The sequence below is a fragment of the Lipotes vexillifer genome, unplaced genomic scaffold (assembly GCF_000442215.2).
Source record: "Lipotes vexillifer unplaced genomic scaffold, Lipotes_vexillifer_v1.1 scaffold29, whole genome shotgun sequence".
Lineage (NCBI taxonomy): Eukaryota > Metazoa > Chordata > Mammalia > Artiodactyla > Lipotidae > Lipotes > Lipotes vexillifer.
The window spans coordinates 1,031,452-1,055,980 of record NW_006776904.1 but is presented as its reverse complement, the minus strand read 5'-3'; the positions used below and the strand labels follow the sequence as shown (position 1 = coordinate 1,055,980).

Genomic DNA, 24,529 nt, shown 5'->3' with positions numbered 1-24,529 from the left:
GAGTTTCTCTCATCTTGTTTCCTGCTTTTCCTAAAAGGCTGAGTATATGAATATCCTTTTTCCTGCAGGTGTTAGTAACTTCTTTATCCGTCCGGACATTCTCAACAATCATTGCCTTTCAGGTGGGTTCCACAACTGGGGTGAGTGATGTATTAACAAAAATGAAGATAACAATAGCAAGGGACTTCTGTATGAATGCTGGTGTGAGGCATTCTTACTTGGACTGAGGATGCAGATCTCAAAAACCATACAGTAAATTTTTAGAAACTCAAGTTTTTAAAAACATAATCTACAGGGGAATTCTATTAAAAATGGCTTTAAACTGTTGTCATTAAACTGTTGCCAATAAACTGTCAGTAAATGATGAAACATCACCTCATACAACTGAGAAAGCCCATTATAACACTATAAACAGTCTTATTACATATAATCATCTGCACACATATGTATATTATATACAAAATATATGCACATATACATTAAGTTCTTTAAGTCTTAGTATTTCTTAATAAAACGTCATTTAAAAAAAAGAAATTTTCTCTTTTTAATTCTTTGCATACTTCCTGCTTAGACATGGATAACACCATCTTGTTGAGGTTATGTGATCTTTATGTTCTTGAGTTTTATATTATTTTTCCTTCCTTGGCAAAAATTATAGCTGCATGGAGAAGTGGCAGCTCACCCTTAGTGTCACTGCTGGGTTCCCAAGCAGCTGGAAGGACTGCTGCTCTTTAGGCCTCCCTGGGAGTTACTCTGGGATGGAAATTCTCAGCCTCAACTGGAGTTTAGCAACAGTAAGGAAAAACAAAAGAAGTGTAATTTTCCAAAATCAAGTTGACTAAGACTCTTGTCTTCTCATTTACTCACCCTCCCTTCTAAAGGGTAACTGTCAGGACACTTCATTATGTTAACTGGAATTATATCAGAGAAAGAACCCTGCTACACTGAAGCCTGGGTGCACAGCCCAATGCAGGTAGAAAGCCTTGTGAGTTTAAATTTTAAAAATAAACTTTCTACATGAAAGCTTTTCAGTGATTTTTTTAAAAAGTCTTCTCTGGCTTGAAGTATCGTATGCATCTCTCCCATTCAGAAAAGAAAGTTTTGCCAAATCAATCATAGCCACATTTGCTGATTATTTTAACTAAACTCTACACAAGTATTTGACAGTTTTCCAGATCATACATTGGTCTAAATAGAGAATTTTAGGAAAATATGTACATGATAGTTGAACAGATACTGCTATCATTTCACACATCATTTTGGTAAACTATGGCTTAAAATTATAGTAAGTACAGCCATCTTTGCTCTTTGACCACGCTAGGTATTCTTTGAACTTTCCCAAGTTTTGTTTTGCTTTGTTTTCCTTACTACTTATAGAAGGGAAATTTGCTGGATATTGAAGTTGCTTATTTGTAATTATTCTCCTAGGTCTTATGGAGAAGCTAAGGATTTATGTCATTACATACATTTAATTGTAAGGAATTCTATGGCAGTCAATGTACACAGAATGTAAAACTGTTAAAAAAGAGTCATGATATTTCTTAAGTAAAACTTAAGTGTCTGTAAAGAAACATCCCAAAGGAGAATTGTACTGGCATTTGTGTTTTGGGTGCTATGGAATTCATCCTGCCTCTGCTTTCACTCTTGACTCCTACAGTCTCTTCTCCATGAAGAGCTTCTTTAACAATGTTAAGTCAAATGATGTCATTCCTTGGATGAAAACCTCACATTAATGTCCCATCTCTCTCAGAATGAAATCCAAAGTCCTTACCTTGGCATAATAGCAGGGTTACCACATAATTTATCATCCAAACAGGACTCTTTAAAGAGTGGAAGGTGCCTTAAGAGTAATTATGCCAGGGAAACAGATGTAAGCCATGATTGTCCAAGCAAATCGGGCCCCTACCTGGTAGATATCATGTTCTATCAGTGTTCTCTTCTTTCAATCCTCACTTAGCTCCAGCCACATTGACCTACTGGATGTTTTTCAGGTACAGCAAGTGTGCCCAGCTACTGGGAATGTTCTTCCCTAAGATATCTGCATATCTTGCTCTTTTCAACTTAATCCTGGTCTCTACTCAAATCTCATCTCTTCAGGAGAACTTTCCTGACTCCTTCCTAAAATAGTATCCCCTGTTCACTGTCACCTTCTTACTCTGCCTTATTTTTCTTTATAACACTTATTACATCTTTACATAATTATATATGTATTTTTGTTTGTTTGTTTTCTAGTTGGTTGTGCCCCCCCCACCAGAAGTCAAGCTCCATCAGTGGATGAAGTTTGTTTTGCTTATTGCTGTGTGCCTGGCATCTAGAAGGGTGCCTCACACCTACTAGATATTTAATCATACTCAGTGAATGAACAAATGAATACCTACATAGAAGAATAAGTTGATGGCCAGAATGGAGGCTGTTTTAAGAGGAAAGAGCAGCTTCACTTTACTTATGGATGTTAAGTGACAGTGCTTGTAAACCAAGAAATAAATGAGAGGTGCCAGGAAGAGTATTACATAATACAAAGGATGAGTTAGGGAAAATTTTGTCTAAAGTGAATGGTTAAAGACGGTATTCTAGAGAAACGCTGACTCATTGAGATTTTTTACCGTTTGATTATACTGAAATATTTCCTCCCTGGTAATGCATATTTTATATCTCTCTAATACATTTCATCCATTTGGGTTGCCTACCAAGTGTTGTAATTCAACTTAATTTTAAAAAGTTATTTCAAATTTTGTGACAGTTACTAGATTTAGGAAATCCCTTAACAGATGTTGTCTTAGAAATGATCATGTATAACGATCCGAACGCCACCTATGTGCCAGGCATTAAAGTGTTTTACAAATGTTATTTTATTTAATCCTCTCAACAAACCTATATGACATAGGTATTCCCATTACCTCCAATTTGCATTGAGGAAACTGAGGCACGGAGAGGTAAATGCAGTCTGACTTCAGAGCCCCTAACCCATTGCCTTTGCCATTTTGTATGGTTTACTTTTTCTTGTTGTTGTTTTGGAATCACTATAAGTTTATTATTCCTGTTAATCTCTGTATTCCAATAGAAATACCCTGAAAGTATCCCCTGATTTCTCTGTCAAATTCTAAATGTAACCTTTTGTGATTCAGCCTACTTAACCACTACCAGTTGTTTTCCCTTAGCTTTTATCACTGTGGATTTCTATCTTGGTTATGTTTTTCATTGTTTATGGTCTTTTTTCACAGGAATGTCACCCTTTTGAGAGTAGAGACCTGTTTCGCTTACTGCTATATTCCTAATGTGTAAGTGCCTGGTATGTAGCAAATGCTCATAACTATTGGTTGTATGAGTAAATACTGAATGAGTGAATTGTATCAAAACTTTTTTCTATATGACTAATGTGATTCAATCAGTCAGCCAGTATTTATAAGCACTAATTCTGTGCCTAGTACTGTGCTCCATATATATACTAATACACACACACACACACACATATTTATATATGTGTGTGTGTGTGTATATAGTATTTGCTAAATGTCAGGTCCTCTTCTAAGTGCTTTACGTAAAGCAACTCTTTTATTCTCTACTATAACCCCATGAGGTGGTCTGCAAAGATTTAAAAAAAAAAAGACATTAAGACATAACTCCTTTATGTAAGGAGCCTTTAATTAAGAAATAATACCAATGGAAGTGAAATAAATAGAAAACAATAAAAGTTTATAATTCAAGCAATTATTAAATTGTGAATTACAATTAAATTTTGAGGAAAGGGGAATATAAGTAGGTATTTCAACTTTTAAAAGGAGTTGATTCTTTATCTTGGTCTTAAGCAATGGGAGGAATTGGATAGATGAAAGGAAGAACACAATGATATTTCTGGATAGAATAACTGAATTAAGGTAGAGAACAAAGGTTAGCTATTATTCACAATAGCTAACACATGGAAGCCACTCAAGTGTCCATCAGTGGATGAAAGTATGAGCAAAATGTGGAATATATACACAAGGGAATATTATTCAGCCCTAAAAAGAAAGGAAATTCTGACATACGCTACCACATGGATGAAACTTGAGGGCATTATGCTAAGTAAGATTAGTCAGTCACAAAAGGACACATACTATATGATTCCACTTATGTGAGATACTTAGAGTAGTCAAAATCATAGAGACAAAAGTAGAATGGTGGTTGCCAGAGGTTTGGGGGAGTAGGGAATGGAATTATTGTCTAGTGCGTGTAGAGTTTCAGTTTTATAAGATTAAAAGAGTTATGGAGATAGATGGTGGTGATGGTTGCACAACATTATGAATATATTTAATATCACTGAAACTGTACACTTAAAAGTAGTTAAGGGAACCCGGCGGAGGCGGAACCCAGTGGAGGCAGAACGCCGCGGAAAATAATGATCTTTTTGGAATGTTTTGGAATGTCCTTATTCGCAAAGGAATGACAAAGAACTGTGTGAGGCTGGGTTTTCTTCATGGACTTCAACCAGACAACATTATTGCACTGGACTGAATGCAGAAAACAGCCGAGTGGATGAAAGGCTCTTGCTGCTCCAGCCAGGAGTCAGGACTCTGCCTCTGCGGTGGGAGAGCCAACTTCAGAACACTCGTCAACAAGAGACCTCCCAGCCCCACATAATATCAAACGGCGAAAATCTCCCAGAGATCTCCATCTCAACACCAGCACCCAGCTTCACTCAACGACCAGCAAGCTACAGTGCTGGACAACCTATGCCAACCATATAGCAAAACAGGAACACAACCCCACCCACTAGCAGAGAGGCTGCCTAAAATCATAATAAGTCCACAGACACCCCAAAACACACCACCAGACGTGGACCTGCCCACTAGAGAGACAAGATCTAGCCTCATACACCACAACACAGCCACTAGTCCCCTCCACCAGGAAGCCTACACAACGCACTGAACCAACCTTAGCCACTGGAGACAGACATCAAAAACAACGGGAGCTACGAACTTGCAGCCTGCAAAAAGGTGAACCCAATCACAGTAAGATAAGCAAAATGAGAAGACAGAAAAACACACAGCAGATGAAGGAGCAGGATAAAAACCCACCAGACCTAACAAATGAAGAGGAAATAGGCAGTCTACCTGAAAAAGAGTTCAGAATAATGATAGTAAAGATGATCCAAAATCTTGGAAATAGAATGGACAAAATGCAAGAAGCAGTTAACAAGGACCTAGAAGAAATAAAGATGAAACAGACAATGATGAACAACACAATAAATGAAATGAAAAATACTCTAGATGGGATCAATAGCAGAATAAATGAGGCAGAAGAACGGATAAGTGACCTGGAAGATAAAATAGTGGAAATAACTACTGCAGAGCAGAATAAAGAAAAAAGAATGAAAAGAACTGAGGACAGTCTCAGAGACCTCTGGGACAACATTAAACGCACCAACATTCGAATTATAGGGGTTCCAGAAGAAGAAGAGAAAAAGAAAGGGACTGAGAAAATATTTGAAGAGATTATAGTTGAAAACTTCCCTAATATGGGAAAGGAAATCGTTAATCAAGTCCAGGAAGCACAGAGAGTCCCATACAGGATAAATTCAAGGAGAAATACGCCAAGACACATATTAATCAAACTGTCAAAAACTAAATACAAAGAAAGCATATTAAAAGCAGCAAGGGAAAAACAACAAATAACACACAAGGGAATCCCCATAAGGTTAACAGCTGATCTCTCAGCAGAAACTCTACAAGCCAGAAGGGAGTGGCAGGACATACTGAAAGTGATGAAGGAGAAAAACCTGCAACCAAGATTACTCTACCCAGCAAGGATCTCATTCAGATTTGATGGAGAAATTAAAACCTTTACAGACAAGCAAAAGCTGAGAGAGTTCAGCACCACCAAACCAGCTTTACAACAAATGCTAAAGGAACTTCTCTAGACAAAAACACAAGAGAAGGAAAAGTCCTATAATAACGAACCCAAAACAATTTAGAAAATGGGAATAGGAACATACATATCGATAATTACCTTAAATGTAAATGGACTAAATGCTCCCACCAAAAGACACAGATTGGCTGAATGGATACAAAAACAAGACCCAGAGCTTCCCTGGTGGCGCAGTGGTTGGGAATCCGCCTGCCAATGCAGGGGACGTGGGTTCGAGCCCTGGTCCAGGAGGATCCCACATGCCATGGAGCAACTTAGCCCGTGTGCCACGGCTACTGAGGCCCACACGCCTGGAGCCCGTGCTCCGCAACAAGAGAAGCCCCTGCTCGTCACAACTAGAGAAAGCCCACGTGCAGCAACGAAGAAAGATATAACATAAGGAAACACAAGCTTTAAATGATACATTAAACAGGATGGACTTAATTGATATTTATAGGACACTCCATCCAAAAACAACAGAATACACATTTTTCTCAAGTGCTCATGGAACATTCTCCAGGATAGATCATATCTTGGGTCACAAATCAAGCCTTGGTAAATTTAAGAAAATTGAAATTATATCAAGTATCTTTTCCGACCACAACGCCATGAGATTAGATATCAATTATAGGAAAAGAGCAGTAAAAAATACAAACACATGGAGGCTAAACAATACACTACTTAGTAACGAAGTGATCACTGAAGAAATCAAAGAGGAAATTAAAAAATACCTAGAAACAAATGACAATGGAGATACAACGACCCAAAACCTATGGGATGCAGCAAAAGCAGTTCTAAGAGGGAAGTTTATAGCAATACAAGCCCACCTTAAGAAGCAGGAAACATCTCGAATAAACAACCTAACCTTGCACCTCAAGCAATTAGAGAAAGAAGAACAAAAAAACCCCAGAGTTAGCAGAAGGAAAGAAATCATAAAAATCAGATCAGAAATAAATGAAAAAGAAATGAAGGAAACAATAGCAAAGATCAATAAAACTAAAAGCTGGTTCTTTGAGAAGATTAACAAAATTGATAAACCATTAGCCAGACTCATCAAGAAAATAAGGGAGAAGACTCAAATCAATAGAATCAGAAATGAAAAAGGAGAAGTAACAACTGACACTGCAGAAATACAAAAAATCATGAGGGATTACTACAAGCAACTCTATGCCAATAAAATGGACAATCTGGAAGAAATGGACAAATTCTTAGAAATGCACAAACTGCCAAGACTGAATCAGGAAGAAATAGAAAATATGAACAGACCAATCACAAACACTGAAATTGAAACTGTGATTAAAAATCTTCCAACAAACAAAAGCCCAGGACCAGATGGCTTCACAGGCGAATTCTATCAAACATTTAGAGAAGAGCTAACACCTATTCTTCTCAAACTCTTCCAAAATATAGCAGAGGGAGGAACACTCCCAAACTCATTCTACGAGGCCACCATCACCTTGATACCAAAACCAGACAAGGATGTCACAAAGAAAGAAAACTACAGGCCAATATCACTGATGAACATAGATGCAAAAATCCTCAACAAAATACTAGCAAACAGAATCCAACAGCACATTAAAAGGATCATACACCATGATCAAGTGGGGTTTATTCCAGGAATGCAAGGATTCTTCAATATACGCAAATCTATCAATGTGATTAACCATATTAACAAATTGAAGGAGAAAAACCATATGATCATCTCAATAGATGCAGAGAAAGCTTTTGACAAAATTCAACACCCATTTATGATAAAAACCCTGCAGAAAGTAGGTGTAGAGGGAACTTTCCTCAATATAATAAAGGCCGTATATGACAAGCCCACAGCCAACATCATCCTCAATGGCGAAAAACTGAAAGCATTTCCACTAAGGTCAGGAACAAGACAAGGTTGCCCACTCTCACCACTCTTATTCAACATAGTTTTGGAAGTTTTAGCCACAGCAATCAGAGAAGAAAAGGAAATAAAAGGAATCCAAATCGGAAAAGAAGAAGTAAAGCTGTCACTGTTTGCAGATGACATGATACTATACATAGAGAATCCTAAAGATGCTACCAGAAAACTACTAGAGCTAATCAATGAATTTGGTAAAGTAGCAGGATACAAAATTAATGCACAGAAATCTCTGGCATTCCTATATACTAACGATGAAAAATCTGAAAGTGAAATCAAGAAAACACTCCCATTTACCATTGCAACAAAAAGAATAAAATATCTAGGAATAAACCTACCTAAGGAGACAAAAGACCTGTATGCAGAAAATTATAAGACACTGATGAAAGAAATTAAAGATGATACAAACAGATGGAGAGATATACCATGTTCTTGGATTGGAAGAATCAACATTGTGAAAATGACTCTACTTCCCAAAGCAATCTATAGATTCAATGCAATCCCTATCAAACTACCACTGGCATTTTTCACAGAACTAGAACAAAAAATTTCACAATTTGTATGGAAACACAAAAGACCCCGAATAGCCAAAGCAATCTTGAGAACAAAAAATGGAGCTGGAGGAATCAGGCTGCCTGACTTCAGACTATACTACAAAGCTACAGTAATCAAGACAGTATGGTACTGGCACAAAAACAGAAAGATAGATCAATGGAATAGGATAGAAAGCCCAGAGATAAACCCATGCACATATGGTCACCTTATCTTTGATAAAGGTGGCAGGAATATACAGTGGAGAAAGGACAGCCTCTTCAATAAGTGGTGCTGGGAAACTGGACAGGTACATGTAAAAGTATGAGATAAGATCACTCCCTAACACCATACACAAAAATCAGCTCAAAATGGATTAAAAGGCCTAAATGTAAGGCCAGAAACTATCAAACTCTTAGAGGAAAACATAGGCAGAACACTCTATGACATAAATCACAGCAAGATCCTTCTTGACCCATCTCCTAGAGTAATGGAGATAAAAACAAAAATAAACAAATGGGACCTAATGAAACTTCAAAGCTTTTGCACAGCAAAGGAAACCATAAACAAGACCAAAAGACAAGCCTCAGAATGGGAGAAAATATTTGCAAATGAATCAACTGACAAAGGGTTAATCTCTAAAATTTACAGGCAGCTTATGCAGTTCAATAACAAAGAAATAAACAACCCAATCCAAAAATGGGCAGAAGACCTAAATAGACATTTCTCCAAAGAAGATATACAGACTGCCAACAAACACATGAAAGAATGCTCAACATCACTAATCATTAGAGAAATGCAAATCAAAACTACAATGAGATATCATCTCACACCAGTCAGAATGGCCATCATCAAAAAATCTAGAAACAATAAATGCTGGAGAGGGTGTGGAGAAAAGGGAACACTCTTGCACTGCTGGTGGGAATGTGAATTGGTTCAGCCACTATGGAGAACAGTATGGAGGTTCCTTAAAAAACTACAAATAGAACTACCATATGGCCCAGCAATCCCAGTACTAGGTATATACCCTGAGGAAACCATAATTCAAAAAGAGTCATGTACCAAAATGTTCATTGCAGCTCTATTTACAATAGCCCGGAGATGGAAACAACCTAAGTGCCCATCATCGGATGAATGGATAAAGAAGATGTGGCACATATATACAATGGAATATTACCCAGCCATAAAAAGAAACGAAATTGAGCTATTTGTAATGAGGTGGATAGATCTATAGCCTGTCATACAGAGTGAAGTAAGTCAGAAAGAGAAGGACAAATACCGTATGCTAACACATATATATGGAATTTAAGAAAAAAAAAATGTTTTGAAGAACCTAGGGGTAAAACAGGAATAAAGACACAGACCTACTGGAGAACAGACTTGAGGATATGGGGAGGGGGAAGGGTGAGGTGTGTTAGGGCGAGAGAGAGACATGGACATATATATACTAACAAACGTAAGGTAGATAGCCAGTGGGAAGCAGCCGCATGGCACAGGGAAACCGGCTCGGTTCTTTGTGGCTGCCTGGAGGGGTGGGATAGGGAGGGTGGGAGGGAGGGAGACAAAGAGGGAAGAGATATGGGAACATATGTATATGTATAACTGATTCACTCTGTTATAAAACAGACACTAACACACCATTGTAAAGCAATTATACCCCAATAAAGATGTTAAAACAAACAAAGAAACAAAAGAAAACATTATGGGACTGATTAAGAAAATAAAATCCAGAAATAAACTCAAAAAAAAAAAAAAAAAGTAGTTAAGGGCTTCCCTGGTGGCGCGGTGGTTGAGAGTCCGTCTGCCGATGCAGGGGACACGGGTTCGTGCCCCAGTCCGGGAAGATCCCACATGCTGTGGAGCGGCTAGCCCTGTGAGCCATGGCCGCTGAGCCTGCACGTCCAGAGCCTGTGCTCCGCAAGGGGAGAGGCCACAACAGTGAGAGGCCCGCGTACTGCAAAAAAAAAAAAAAAAAGTAGTTAAGATAGTAAATTTTGTTATGTGTATTTTCCCACAGTAAAAGAAAAATTGGGGGAAAGAAGTGCTATTTGCAATTCTACAGAATCCAATTATAGCTTTTTGATTCCCCACGGAGGATTTTTCACTAAAATTCAGCTGGTATAAAAACAGACATTTCCCAGAGGAATAAACAGAGAAGACATAATAACCTCTGCAAGATCCTCTGTAAACTGCAAAGAGTATGAGAATGGCTGTAAGGCTTTTTGTTTTGTTTTGTCTTTTTTTTTTTTTTTCTGGTGATGATAGGGGAGGTGGAGTATAAACAAGCTAAGCTCAAAAAGCTTTAAAAAGTCTAATTTTAATGTAGCAATTTCTTTAGTACAATATATTTACTATTCTCCAAACTATTTCCCAGACTTAATAATGCAACTTACAATTAAATATTATGCTAGATAAAGGGACATAGACCAAGGTTCTAAATGAGCTAGATGTGGATGGAGAGCTCTGAAAAACAGAGCTTCTGAAGGGAGAAGGACTAGAGAGTTGAAGAGGAAAGAAATAGGAAACAAGAGAAGGGGAGAGAAAAGTGATTCAAGTCTTTTCAAGATTTTAAAGCCAAGAATTTGAATTGAAAGAAAATTAGTTAGAAACCACTTAAATTCGTATATGCAGTTTACATTATTGCTCATGTCCACCAATGCAGAAAACATTTTCTGTGCAACACTCTGGGACTGCTTGGAAAGAAAGGTCATCTATACACAGAAAGATACTACCTTTGCTGCTGAATTGTTGGATTAATCTTTTAACAAAGTCTTAAATATTTCTAATTCCTTTTGCCCTTAAGCCTTGGAATTAATCAGACTTTCAGCGGTGTTCTCTCTCCTTCCCACCTCTCTCCTTCCTCTCCCTTCCTGTGGGCCGGTGATTCCACACAGTCCACACTGCCCTCCACACCCTTTACATAATCATCCACCTGAAGTGGGGCTCTGTGGACATACCACTCATTTCTAGCCGTGGTCTGTGCAGCCTGCTGCCAAAAGTTCCCTTCGTCTCCTGAGGGCCTTTAGGCAACTTCTGACACACACTGAGTCTCTAACAGTAGGACTAACTTTGGGTGAAAGTGCACTGTATTTTGGGTGCGGGTCACTGTTTGCTGTTCTGGTTTGCTGTGTACACAAAGGCTTAAGCAAGGCTCCTCTGGGCATTTTAGTTTAGGGTGTGGAGATTATGTGACACAGTTGTCAGCTCTTGGTTTTCCTTCAGGTCAATTAGCTGAAAACTTGTTTCACTCAATTTGTTTTGGTTTGTTTGGACCAACTATTTGCTAAAGCAGAAGGAGCCCGCCTTCAACACTGAGGCAGCCCCTACAGAAAGGTTGGGTTGGTTCTCTGCAAGCTCTCCATCCCTGCCATAAAATGAAACCATTTACAATGTTTCCTACATCATGGTGTCTCTTGTCATCTGCTCTCCCGAGCTTGTTCCAAATGCTCCCCTTCTGGCCTCAAGTAAAGTTCCCAGAGCCCAGGAACTGGGATCCAGGGTGGTTTCCTTTCGCTGGAACAGCAGGCAACTAGGTCATGGCTGCATAACTGCAGAGCAGCCAGGACATGCTCTGGGAAAAAAAATAGTTGCTGAAACCAAAGTGTATGTAAAAGCACTATTTCCCCTTTGATTCAAGAATATTATCATGAACCTTAGCAGAACAAAACAGTGGTGCTGACTCAGCCTTCTGAATATTGGCCCTGAACCTGACCGTGCTTTTAAATTGAGCTAAGGGTTTAAACAGCGAGTGGACTCATTTAACTCTGTTTATTGCTATATCCTCTGTTCTGGCTTTGTTCCAGAGATTTCCGATGGCTCCAGCAGCTCTGGAGTCAGTATCTCTGATGTGTTTGCATCTGACCTCTGACCTAAGCTTCAGGGTTATTTTCAGCTGTTCCTTGACAGGGAATCCAACAGCTGCTGTTTAATACCACCGACAACTTGTAACACACACTGAGTTTCTAGCAATAGGATTAATCTGCCGATCCTGGGCTCTGATTTAAGCTGTCTATAATTTTCCTGCACAAGGCATGGGGGAAAAGTAAAAACCGAATCTGAAGTACAATGTTATCCTTTTTTTAAAAAGTGTAGCAAAATATACATAGTGTTAACCTTTAATCCAAAAAACCCAAAACATTTTACTGCTGCAATTAAAAGTAACAGCAAAGTATATTACTTCCTAGTAGTTGTGGCAACTGGACTTGAAAATACTGTTCAGTGGAGTAGATGGTCTTAAAGAAATCCTGACTTGGTAGATATCTATTGATAACTGCTCATTGAAATATTTTTTAAATGTCCCTAAGAAATCTGAGACTGAGAAAATATGACCATTTCATATAAATTTCATTTGACAAAAGGCAGTAAGTTTTAGGAAAACAGATTAATCCAAAAAGATATTTCAAACAATTTTATGGCTTAATCCCAAAACAAATACCAGAACTTATTTTTAAAGTACATTTTTGGGAGTTTTCTTTGCATGCAGGAGACTTCAAAAATTGTGAAAAGATTGATACCCAGGTTAATGACTGGCTGGTTTCAAAGCCCACCAAAACTGTATAGATTCAGTGGCTAAAGTAATTTGGGTTGTGAGGATGTAATTCTTTTTCCATTTGCTATCAAACATCAGCTGATAGAGAGCTAGAAGCTGCCCTCTGCATTTAAGATAATGGCCAAAATAACAGGCGTTCAGTGTTACCATACTAGGGGTGTGGCTATTCTCTCCCGTTCTCTCCTCTCTCTCTCATGATAAACTCAATGGGGTTGTCTATTTTTAACCTCCTGTTCTTTCCTTTTGGCAGAGTAATCAGTGCGAGGGGAGCTCTTGCCCTGAATGAATCCAAGTAACCCCGGTGGTTGCCTTCTGAAATGACCAGCAGACACACATCTGTACGGAGACTGCCCAAAGCGTAAACTCTGGTTCTAATGTACCATGTCCAGCCAAGGAAGTCCTGGTGAGGAGTTTTCTACGACAACAGTCAGTTCAGTAGCTGTGCAGGCTGGGGACTCCAAAATCGTTATAGCCATCATAAAGGTAAGCTGACAACTTCCTTTTTTCTGTGTAGCTGTGGGCTTCTTGCTGTGTGCTGATAATCCTAAAGAACATTCCACACAATCGGCAGTACACAGCATATAGAAAATAACCCAGCAGGTACATCTTATTGCTTTCTTAAACTGCAACTAAGAGAAAAACCTCTAAGTTTCAGCCAGTTGCTAGAGTTTCTCTTTCGGTTAGCCAGAAAACATCTATAAGCAGCTTGATTTTTCTAGAAAGCAACAGCAAACTTTACCATATACTTTCAGTTTGGTTTTTAAAGACAAAGCATTTGTCATTAAAAGTTCGTGATTGCCAGGCTGGAGTCCAGTGGACCTGGGAAATGTCTGTGATTTTTGAGAGTGGACGTGATGAAAGAGGGAAGAGGAGGGTCCCAGCAGATAAGGGGTGGCATTGTTTTGGCATGATGAGTGCAGGGAACACCTAATAAGAGACTGTGACACGTGCCCTCTGCAGCTTTGGTTCTGACATGGTAAAGACACTAGTAAATCCTTGTCACATGGTTGGGGGAATAAAGACCCTACCAGGGAAAGTGCTGAGGGCGTGTGTCAAATTTGCCCTTAACAGCAGGAAGTTGAAGCCACTTGGGGCTTAAAGGTTTTTTTTTTTTTTCCCATTTTATTTTATTTTATTTTGTCATGTGCTCACAGCATCTCTCTCTCCTCTCCCTGGCAGGTCACAGAGATAAATTAAAAATAAAATCTACAAGGAAAATAATTTATAAAAGCACTTCCCTTAAAGGTTTTTGCATGTTTTATGTCAAACAGTTTGCTCATTTGCAAAGGTGACCACACATCTTTAGGTTGAAGAAGGCATCCATGATTTTATTTCCTATGAATATGTCCTGTAAAAATCCCTGAAGCCTTATGCTTGGATTTAGACAACTCACCACCTCAGGAATTCAGTGTTTAATGAAGGGAATTTAGCAAACAAGCTGGTGCTCACCACAGCCTGTTACTTTCAGGGCCCCACCAAGCTTAATTGAATGACTTTTCTGGCCTTCTGTAAGAAGCATAGACGACAGACCTGTTTACTTTCACTTAATTGCTGTGAACTTTATGTTAATGTGAAAATTATTAACAGGAAAGCAGCACTTGACATTGAGCAAAATGATTCATTCTAGAAGCACTGAATGCAAAGTGTGCCTACCCAGGCCGATTCCCCGGGGCTCCTAAGACTTGATCTACATGAACAGAACCTCTGCTGTGTCCCTTGACCTCTATTCTTTTCAAGGGCAATGAGTGGACATGGAAAGAAGCCTGAAGCAAAAGTAGCAAAATTGATAATTTGTGTTTGATTTTATGATGCTTTGAGTAACTGCAAATTTCAGCAGAGAGGGAAAAGAGGAAAAATTACTGTTTTTAAAAAAAGTTAAATTTTCTTTCCCTTAAATATGAAACATTTCTTAGAGTAAGATGAGGAAGAATGCATACAGAGTAAATGATGAATCAGAGGTAAATTGACAGTAAGAAAATAAAACCTCTAAAATTGTACTGGAAACTCTTATTTTAACTGAACTGTGTTTCTAAGAATGTTCCCTCTGTCCTCCCTCCCCAGCTCCCTTAGTTCACTGCCATCCCATATGGAATAAACCCCAAACTTTTCAAAGTGGGAAGTCCATCTGAAGGGAGTAGAAGTGCCTGTGTCTGCTCTATATGGACTTCTCATTTCTAAACAGTCTCAGGGCACTAATGATCTAGAATAGACATGTGGTTTCTCATTTCTCTTCAGCAATTCACTTAGCCACGTGCACATGCCTCATAGCGGTTCCTCTTGCTTCATCGGTTGTTTCTTCTTAGAAAAGCAATTCCTTAGGAAATGCAATGATGAATTATATCTTGGAGCAATGAAAGGGTCCTAAGTGTGGAAAACAAGCTGGCTGCATTCAAATAGCAGTTGTCACACATCTAATTTCACTGACACTTCTATACATACTTTATTGAATATTCAACAACAAAATTTGGAAAATATTGTTTTAACTTTGGAATAAGCGAAAAATCAGTTGCTTCATCTGCTGTTTATTCTTTCTGGTTGAATCAGCAAGGTCAGTGTAAAGACACTAATCAGCCTACATTACATTTATGAAACCTCTTCCCTTTGGTGAAGTTTTTACCCTACTTGCTCAGATCACTATTTTTATAGAGTTCGGTTTTGTGAATGAGAGAATGTAAAAGTGTGTGAATTATTCTATAATTTTGTACTCTTCAATAATACATAATCTACTGTATATATTCCTCATTTGGGAATTTTGAATTTATATCCAGTATGCTAAGAGAAAGGAATTTATCCTAAGCATAAAAAAAAAAAAGGAAAGACAGGGCATGGATTTATGTTAGACCTGTTCTATTTCAATTTAGGTAAGGCCTATCTATCTCTGTGGAAAGAATAAAGTATTCACAGTGTAACTGGAAGCTTAAAAAAAGAAAAGAAAAAAAAAGGAGAAGGGTGCAAGGAAAGGAACAAGAGGAACTAAAAGTACATTTTATTTCATTTTTATTTTTAGTGTGGCAAGTGGGTACAACTTCAGTTGGCTGAATCACAGCCCAATCTTCTGGAAATTGGAAGCAATCAAGATGAAACCAAAAGACTTCTTCATGATCATGAACTTCTTTTGGCCAAGCTTAAGGTAAGATATTAAGATATGAAAAGCAGATACAAAATTAAAAAGAAATAAAAAGCTGTTTCTTACACTTCCTCTTGATTCCCCTGATGCCACTGGCCTATGGCCAGGTTAACATAGTGCCAGATAGGTAATGGAAAAACACTATGGTTATTTATGAGCAAACACCAACTTTGGAGAGAAGTAACAAGATTTTTTTCAACTTTCCCTAATGTGATAGAAAATATGGAGTGATAATATTTTCACTGTGGAGAAATAAGTACCTTCTTTTTCCTGGCTGCCTCAGTGGAAAAAAAAAAAATTCCATCATTTTTCCATTCCATGCAACATACTGTCAAGCCACAACAACAGATCCAAACTTCCTATTGTTAATGAGACCTGCTGGCAAAAATAATATAGAGGCTTTTTCCCTCTTGAACTATTGAAAATATCTGATTTTACATTTAATATTAAGAGTTCTTGAAACCAAAGAATGGTTTTAATAAATAGAGTTATTATTACCTACATGTTGCGGTTATTTAGTTAAGAATCTAGAAACAGTGTTGGTTTGAGATTGCCAGATAAGGTATCTAATCAGAGACAAGAATGTTGTTTGTGGGGCCCTGTGCAAAGTGAAAATGTGGGACTCCCTGTTCAAAAAGCAGGAAAAAGCTTTTTCTTGGCCTGTCATGGTGTTTTTTTAATCTGCTCTTTAATGTCTGGCTCCTTCAGCCATGGGGATATATGTGGGGTGAGTGCAGCCGCTCACAGGCACTGGGCCTCAGTCCCAGCTCAGTGCAGAGGGTGTGGGCCTAACCCCAACCCTTCCTGAGCTGTGCCCTGACCCCTGCCAGGGCAGATGACAGAGGTCACTGAGCAGGGGTGGGGGAGCAGACAGGATAGCAAAGAGATTCTCTCCCCGGAGGGCAGGACCACATGCAGGATGAAGCTCCAATCCCCAGCACTTCCTCTGTTGTCCCATTGGACTTCACTTATAAAACACACAGTCAAAGATAAAATTGTTAAGAATTTCAAGACAGTGACAGGTAAGACGTTAAACTACAGGTGGTTTCTCCGTCTGAGAATGGAGCCCTGTGCAGCAGCCAACTCTGTGAGTAATAACCCTCTTAGGCAAATGAATGTCATCACTAAGATCAAAGAGGTTTGATTCAGAAGGCTGCAATGACTAGATGTTCTGTGTCTTCAGTACTTTAATATTACTGGCTTCTTTGAACATCTAGGGTGGAATTTCCACTTGCTTCCTAGATTTAGGGGCAGATCTGTTCTGCTTCTGACATATACCAACAGCAGGAGTAAAAGTAAAAGGGTAAATCAGACTGAGAAGTTGAAGAAAGAATTAGTACTGAAGCAGGGGGCTATTAGAATCCAGAATTTATTCTTCCGTGTAGACAGCTCCTTGCACTGGGCTCTGGGCTGTCTTTCAAGGAAGAAATCCCTGGCGACCAGGAAGTCCTTTGTATATCTTAAAAAACACACGATGATGTGAACAGTCATTAAACCAGGAATCAAAAGACCTATGTTTTAGCACTAATTGTGCTGCTAACTAGTGTCGTTTGGCCAACAATTCAAGGTTTTGCTGCTACACAAAAAGCTTAATATTATGAATTGTGGAAACCCAACACTTCCTTGCAATTCTTGCCCATCCACAGAGGTTTACTTTCTCAAGGTCTCCTGTGTCCCCAGCCCCTTCATATGTACCTGCCTACTGTTTCTAAAGTTAACCTGGATTTGAAGCTACGTCCCTTCCCCAGGTCCCGCTAGCAATTCATGCCCAGCCAGCACTTTCAGGTACACTGATGAACTGTGGGTGGTGCGGAAGCTCACAGCAGTCTGGGTCTCTCAGGCTACCTCTTAACCCCCGCAATCCTATTCCTGTCCAGGCCCACAACTCCAGGGAGAATTCTTTTATAAGCAGAGCAGTTCATCTCTCCTTAACAACTATGCTCAAATTTGCATACCTACATCCATTCAGGAGCTCAGCTGGAAAAGTGTTTTCCATCAACAGGATCCATCTTTAGAAGGTGCTTGTGATTCTCAATTTTAAAGTCTTGTCCTTTAATGCCAGTCTTCTGGCTATAGACTAGCCTTCTGGACTTCACTCTTTATCTGTAGAAATGATTGGGAGAGGATGAATCAAAGGTTAATATCTATTGCGGATCTTAACATAACAAGCAATGGAATAGTGGGACCATTCTGCCTCTCTGTACATGGATCTAAGAACATGAGGTCTCAAGTAAAAAGGCCTTCTGGCTTCACACAGGCCTCTAACCATGACCTCTTAATGTCTATCTCCCATACCCTCTCCCACCCCACCTTACCCAACAAACCAGCCACTTACCCCCAAGAAATTTTAAGTAGTAGCATCGTTTTGGTTAAAAAAAATCAAGGAGTCTGAAGTCTGTTTCAGATTTGCTGACAAAATACTTTTTTAAATAAGAAAAATGTGAATTCCGTACTGCAAATAGATAGAGCACTAATTTAATCAATGTAGTAGTTATTATGATGTTAGGGTAGGTACAGTCTTAACCTGTAGCAGAAAATTGTACCAAGTCATTTTTAATATGAGCTTTTTGAATGATAGGAACATTAGTAGTTCAATAAGCCAATAATATTTCATATTTAATGTTCATTCCAGTCCTTTTCCTATGCACAGGGCCCTGGGATTTGTTCTAATTATAAAGAAGAATGGACTCTTAGGAGTGTCGGTAGGGTGTAGGAGTTCTGTGCTGAGTCCACTCTGCTTTGGGCAAAGCAGATAGACCCTCTTGTCTCAGGTTCTTTATTTGAAAAATTATGATAATAACAGATACCCTTAAACACCTAAAAAGGAAATCTGGGGGAGACATGCAATGATTTATAGAAGTGCTTGCTGTTGATAATTAATATATCAGAGAAATTTGGATGTTTAATTTGATAGAAAAGCTATTTTCTGCCTTCCATTGAAAAATATCTCAGACCATAATAATTTAGACTAAAGGGAAAAATTCTAGAAACACAGAATTTTTATGAGTGTTTCTAATGTTGGTAATGTCTTATACCCCAGAGATCTGATTTTCCTTTCAGCAGGGTACTTAACCATTCCTGTGGAGTGTCCAGAGAAAAAATATTTCCCTATTTTCGGTGGGGAAAGCATAGTCATGTGGAAAAAGCATTCATTCCCTAAAGGCATCTAGATTCCCAAACCAGACTCGATTATTTTTAATGAGAAAGAAGAAGTTCAGGAGAGGGGAGAGGGAGATGTAAGCAGGTAACAAAGATCTGTCTGTGGCCACTGTCAACACTATCCTCAGGTGGTCAAAGGGGAAAAGAGGGGTTGGAAATGCCTTACGAATGTTGCTGAGAACGTTCTATCCCTCAGTATCCATCTTGCAAGTAACTACATTGCTGTTGTGCAAAGGGGTTACAACTGTAAGAACCAAGAAAACCTCTGGACCCTAGCTCCTGTATTTGTATTTAATATATGATATTAGCATTCAGTGAAGAATGACCTTTTAAAGTATAAAAAACTGAAAAATTTCACCTCTGACTTGACTCATAAATCTATCAACTCCCTGATTCTGACTAAATCTCTGACCCAGTGAATGTTTATTTTTGTCCTGTTTCTCTTTATTTAGTTAAAAATGAATAGTCAAAATGTATTAGTAGTAAAGTTTAAAGTCTTACTAAAACTTATTCCTTAAATAAGGAATAGTGTGATTTTCTGCAGTAAACTGGAATATTTAGTGTGAATACATTATTTAAAAAAATTATTATTGTGGTAAAAAAATATATATATATATATATTTTTTTTTGCGGTACACGGGCATCTCACTGTTGTGGCCTCTCCCGTTGCGGAGCACAGGCTCCGGACACGCAGGCTCAGCAGCCATGGCTCACAGGCACAGCCGCGACATGTGGGATCTTCCCAGACCAAGGCACGAACCCGTGTCCCCTGCACCGGCAGGCAGACTCTCAACCACTGCACTGCCAGGGAAGCCCAATTTCAACCATTTTTAAGTGTACAATTCAGGGGCATTAATTATATTAAGCATGTTGTGCAACCATCACAGCTATCAATTTCCCAAACTTTTTCATTACCCCAAACAGAAACTCTGTAGCTATTAAGCAAAGACTCCCACTCCTCCCTTCCCTGGTTACCTCTAAGCTACTTTCTGCCCTTATGAATTTGTCCGTTTTAGGTATTTCATGTAAATAGAATCATGTAATATTTATCCTTTTGTGTCTGGCTTATTTCACTTAGCATATAACTTTTTCAAGAGTCATCCATATTGTAGCAGGTATCAGAACTTCATTCCTTTTTATGAATGAATAATTTTCAAATATATGGATATACCACATTTTATTTATTCACTCATTTGTCCATGGACACTTGGGTTATTTCCACTTTTTCAGCTACTGTAAATAATGCTACAGTGAATGTTGGTGTACAGGTATCTGTTTGAGTACCTGCTTTCAATTCTTTTGGAGTGGAATTGCCTAGTCATAGGGCATTTCTGTGCTAAGTCTTTGAGGAAACACCAAAATGTTTTTCACAGCAGCTGTGCCATATTACATTCCCATCAGCAATGTACAGGTGTTCCAATTTCTTCACATCCTGGTTAAACTTGTTTTTTTGTTTGTTTGTTTTGCGGTACGCGGGCCTCTCACTGTTGTGGCCTCTCCCGTTGCGGAGCACAGGCTCCGGACGCGCAGGCTCAGCGGCCATGGCTCACGGGCCCAGCCGCTCCGCGGCATGTGGGATCTTCCCGGACCGGGGCACGAACCCGTGTCCCCTGCATTGGCAGGCGGACTCTCAACCACTGAGCCACCAGGGAAGCCCAAACTTGTTATTTTCTCTGTGTGTGTATGTGTGTGTGTTTAATTATAGCCATCCTATTAGGTGTGAAATGATATCTTGTGGTGGTTTTGATTTGTATTTCTTTAATGACTAATGATGTTAAACATCTTTTCATGTGCTTATTGGACAATTGTATATCTTCTTTGGACAAATGTCTTTTACCCATTTTTTAATTGGGTTGCTCGTTTTTTGTTACTGAGTTGTAGGAGTTCTTTGCATATTCTGGATATTAATTCCTTGTCAGATATAGGATTTGCAAATATTTTCTCCCATTCTGTAGATTATCTTTTCACTTTCTTGATGATGGTCTTAATAATGTATTTTAATAAAGTAAGTCTGTGTGGCTTGAATTATATATATTTACATATTAGAGAAAATTTTATAGCATGTGTGTTGTGAATGTGATGGAACGCTTTAGAACAGTATTGGAAGAGGACTAACCTATTTTACAGTATCTATGTCATAGCAGTGTTTTACCCTAAATGTTTACTTCATATAGGAGATTCGTTTTCTCTCCTTCATGTTTTCCTATAGACCCACAAGTTAGGGAATTCTACTCTCTCAGAAATGTTGTGGACGATGCTTTCACCCATGTCTTCTCTTCCCTTCTCTTCCTTTAGGAGTGAGGGGGCAGGGGGTGTTACCCAGTTGGTGAGACTAGGGGAAGAAGTGGCCACCATGGGGAAGCCAGCCTCAAAGGCTCTCTCTGCAGACTCTGACTACCGGTGGGCTGCAGGTTCTCTAGTCTCTCTGCTTCTGCATGATTTGGCCAGATGTCCCTATGTGGAAGAGGAAGGCCACAATCCAACCTACACAGAGCAGCCAAATATGTGTCTATACCTCAGACCCAGTTGTCTCCATAGGCAGGTCACAAGGACTAGATTTTTAAAAAGAAAAAGTAGGAAGTCAAATCAAACCCACCCTCCAGTCCAGCTTTACCAGTAATAAGAGCAGATATTTTGATCCATATCTGACCTTGATGTCTATTTCTCAGTTGATTTGGAATCTTGAGGAGAGAGAGGTGAAACTAATTGGCACCTTCCAAATTCCAGCACTTAATTGATCTTTGGTTCAAAGGGATCTGTGTCTTAATGTTCTATACATGTAAAGTACCTGGCATATTTTCACTGATCATTTTGACAAAGGTCACTGAAACAATGTAGGAACAATGCAGGGTTCCTGGGGGAGTGGGAACTAGTGGGTGGTATAATTTCTCTTTTAGGCTTTTGAGAATAGAGAACTTTTATATTTAAAAAACAAAAATAGTATTCTTACAACTATGAAACAGCAAAACTTCCCAGTGATTTTCCCTGGCTGACTTAGCACTTTCCTAGTGTACAGGGTATTTCTTTTCCCAGATGTTCAGTTCCAGTGAACAGTATGGAGCTGTGGAGTGAAATAAAATTCGAATAGCATTCTCTGTATTTGGAAAGTGTCATGGGCAATCTTATAAAATATTGTTTTTATAAGATAGGTTGGTTTAAGAGGCTAGAGAGTCCATGAAATAGGCTTCTCAGACATGGAGTTAAGGCACATTAAGATTGCAGATATCACAAATAATTTGTTACTAGTTTGGGCTAAGCCGCAGTTCAGAGGATGTCCATACTTAATGAAGTGTTGATATGAGTTGATTTACTAGAGGGGAAGGAGTTCTATAAGGAGAAAATTTTGTTGGCACAGAGCCTGAAGAGTACAAAATTTGGAAAGGATGCTCTCTATCTTATCCCTGTCTTGGTTTAGCAGTCAAGGTTGGGCTCCTTGGCTGAAGTTGAAGGGCCTGTGGGAAACATGAAGCACTCATCGTATTGCTTTGTGGGCTGGGACACCAAGTGACACAGAGTCCACAAGAAGAGAAGCATCTTCCACACTTCTGCAAGGAACAGAGCAGGGCTTGGTTATAGCAGATACTGACAACTTTTTTGACAACTCTAGAAGGACCCAATATACAAGAAGATTACGGTAGATTAAAAATGGCCATAAAGTCTTTGGCACTCTTCCCAATGAGAAGTGGGGGTCTATGTTCATTCCCTTAAAACTGGTCAGACTCTGGGACTGCTTTGAGCAAAAGAATACAGCATAGATCATGTGGTGCCAGTTTCCAGTCCAGTCTCAAGAGACTGGCTGCTTTCTCTTCCTGTAATTTCAAATAGTTGCTCCTGGAACCTAACCAACTGAGTACGTCAAGGAGCACTATGGAGAGGCCCATGTGGAGAAGAACCGAGGGTCCCAGCAACAGCTCTGGCTGAGATCCTGGCCAACAGCCAACCAACTTGCCAGCCCTGTGAGCGAGACATTTGAGCCATCTTGAAAGTTGATTCTCCAGACCTGGTTGGGCTTCCAACCTGACCTATGCGGAACAGAGACAAGTCTTACCCACTGAGCCCTGCCTGAGAATCATGAGCACAATAAATAATTGTTATTTTAGGTCTTTAGAGTGTGCAGTGGTTTGTCACACAGCAGTAGATAACTGGAACAGAGGGCAAGAGCAATGGTGGCATCCTCTAGGGATTTTGAAGGCAACGCTCATGAATGAAAAGAGACAGGCAGAAGAAAGCAAGAGTTTTCATGGAGAGATAGTTGAGAAGCAGAACTAAGATTCTTTAAAGTGAAAGATGGTATGATAAATAAGTAAATAAATAAAAAGAAAATTTTGAAGTTTGTGAATGATCTACTTTTGGAAAAATGATTCTGAAAAGCAGATGCAAAGATATCTATTATAATGTTAGTCTCTTTGACTTGAATTTTGATATACTTCCTTGATCAGGAGGAAAAAGTTTGTAGTTATAATTCAGCACACAGGGGTGTGCACAGAATATTATGGGTATATTGTGGAAGGAATGACTAATTCTGCCAGGAAAACTAGGGGAAGCTTGACAGAGAAAGTGATTTTTGAGCTGTCCTGGAGGTGAATATGAGTTTTCCAGACACCACTGACCAATTTAAAGGACAAACGATGAACTGGAAGGAAAATATTTGCAATTTATATGACAGTCAAAGGGTTATACTCCTTCATGTTGATAAGAAAGACAAATAAGCCAAAAATAAATAAGTGAGGGGTAGTAGTGGTAAGATGGTAGCTGGTAGCATAGGACCCACTCACCCCCACTCCCAATCTTCAATATACTGAGTTAGATTAAATGTCAGGGTAAAAATATACGTTTTTCATTCTATACAGAAGGCACCAGATACTTCTGCTCCAGAAAAGCCGTAAGTAAGTATTGTACTTAACCAAGAATGAGGGGATTTTGTTTTATTTGTTTTAAGTCTAGTACGACTCCTACCTGATTAGCCTTAGCCAGAATGCATCTTTTCTAAACTCTAGACTTATCTTAGACATACTATTAGTATAAATGTGTAAAACTCAAGATGTTTTCAAATAACACGGCTATATCATTCTCATGACAAGTTCATCTAGCTATCAGTCCTCAGGAGAATACATCAAACTTCTGATTCTGTGGTTAGCTCTGATCTTCAAATTACCTGTATCCTCTATCTCCCACCTAACACATATTTGAAGTTCAGGAACTTGAGTGAGATTAGAATTTTTGTCTTTTTTTTGTAATGTCTTAAAGTTGGATACTAGTTCCAGTTCCAGGAAATATGGAATAAATAGCCTCCACCCTGTCTCCATTAAATGCAACTATAAACCTTGGCAGTATGTATGTGTGCTGAGGATGCTGAAAAGGAGCGACTAGCACGTAGATTAGGGAA

General features: G+C 39.0%; 1 protein-coding gene across 1 annotated transcript in view; it reads left to right on the top strand.

Moving 5' to 3' along the window:
- The first annotated feature begins 13,238 nt into the window (after positions 1 to 13,238).
- Positions 13,239 to 24,529, top strand: part of CCDC141 (coiled-coil domain containing 141) — a 207,312-nt gene continuing 196,021 nt past the window's right edge. Inside the window, exons 1-2 of the mRNA XM_007450727.1 lie at positions 13,239 to 13,340; positions 15,865 to 15,987. Of these exons, the coding sequence (XP_007450789.1) occupies positions 13,239 to 13,340; positions 15,865 to 15,987 (225 nt within the window). The remainder of the gene's footprint in view (positions 13,341 to 15,864; positions 15,988 to 24,529) is intronic.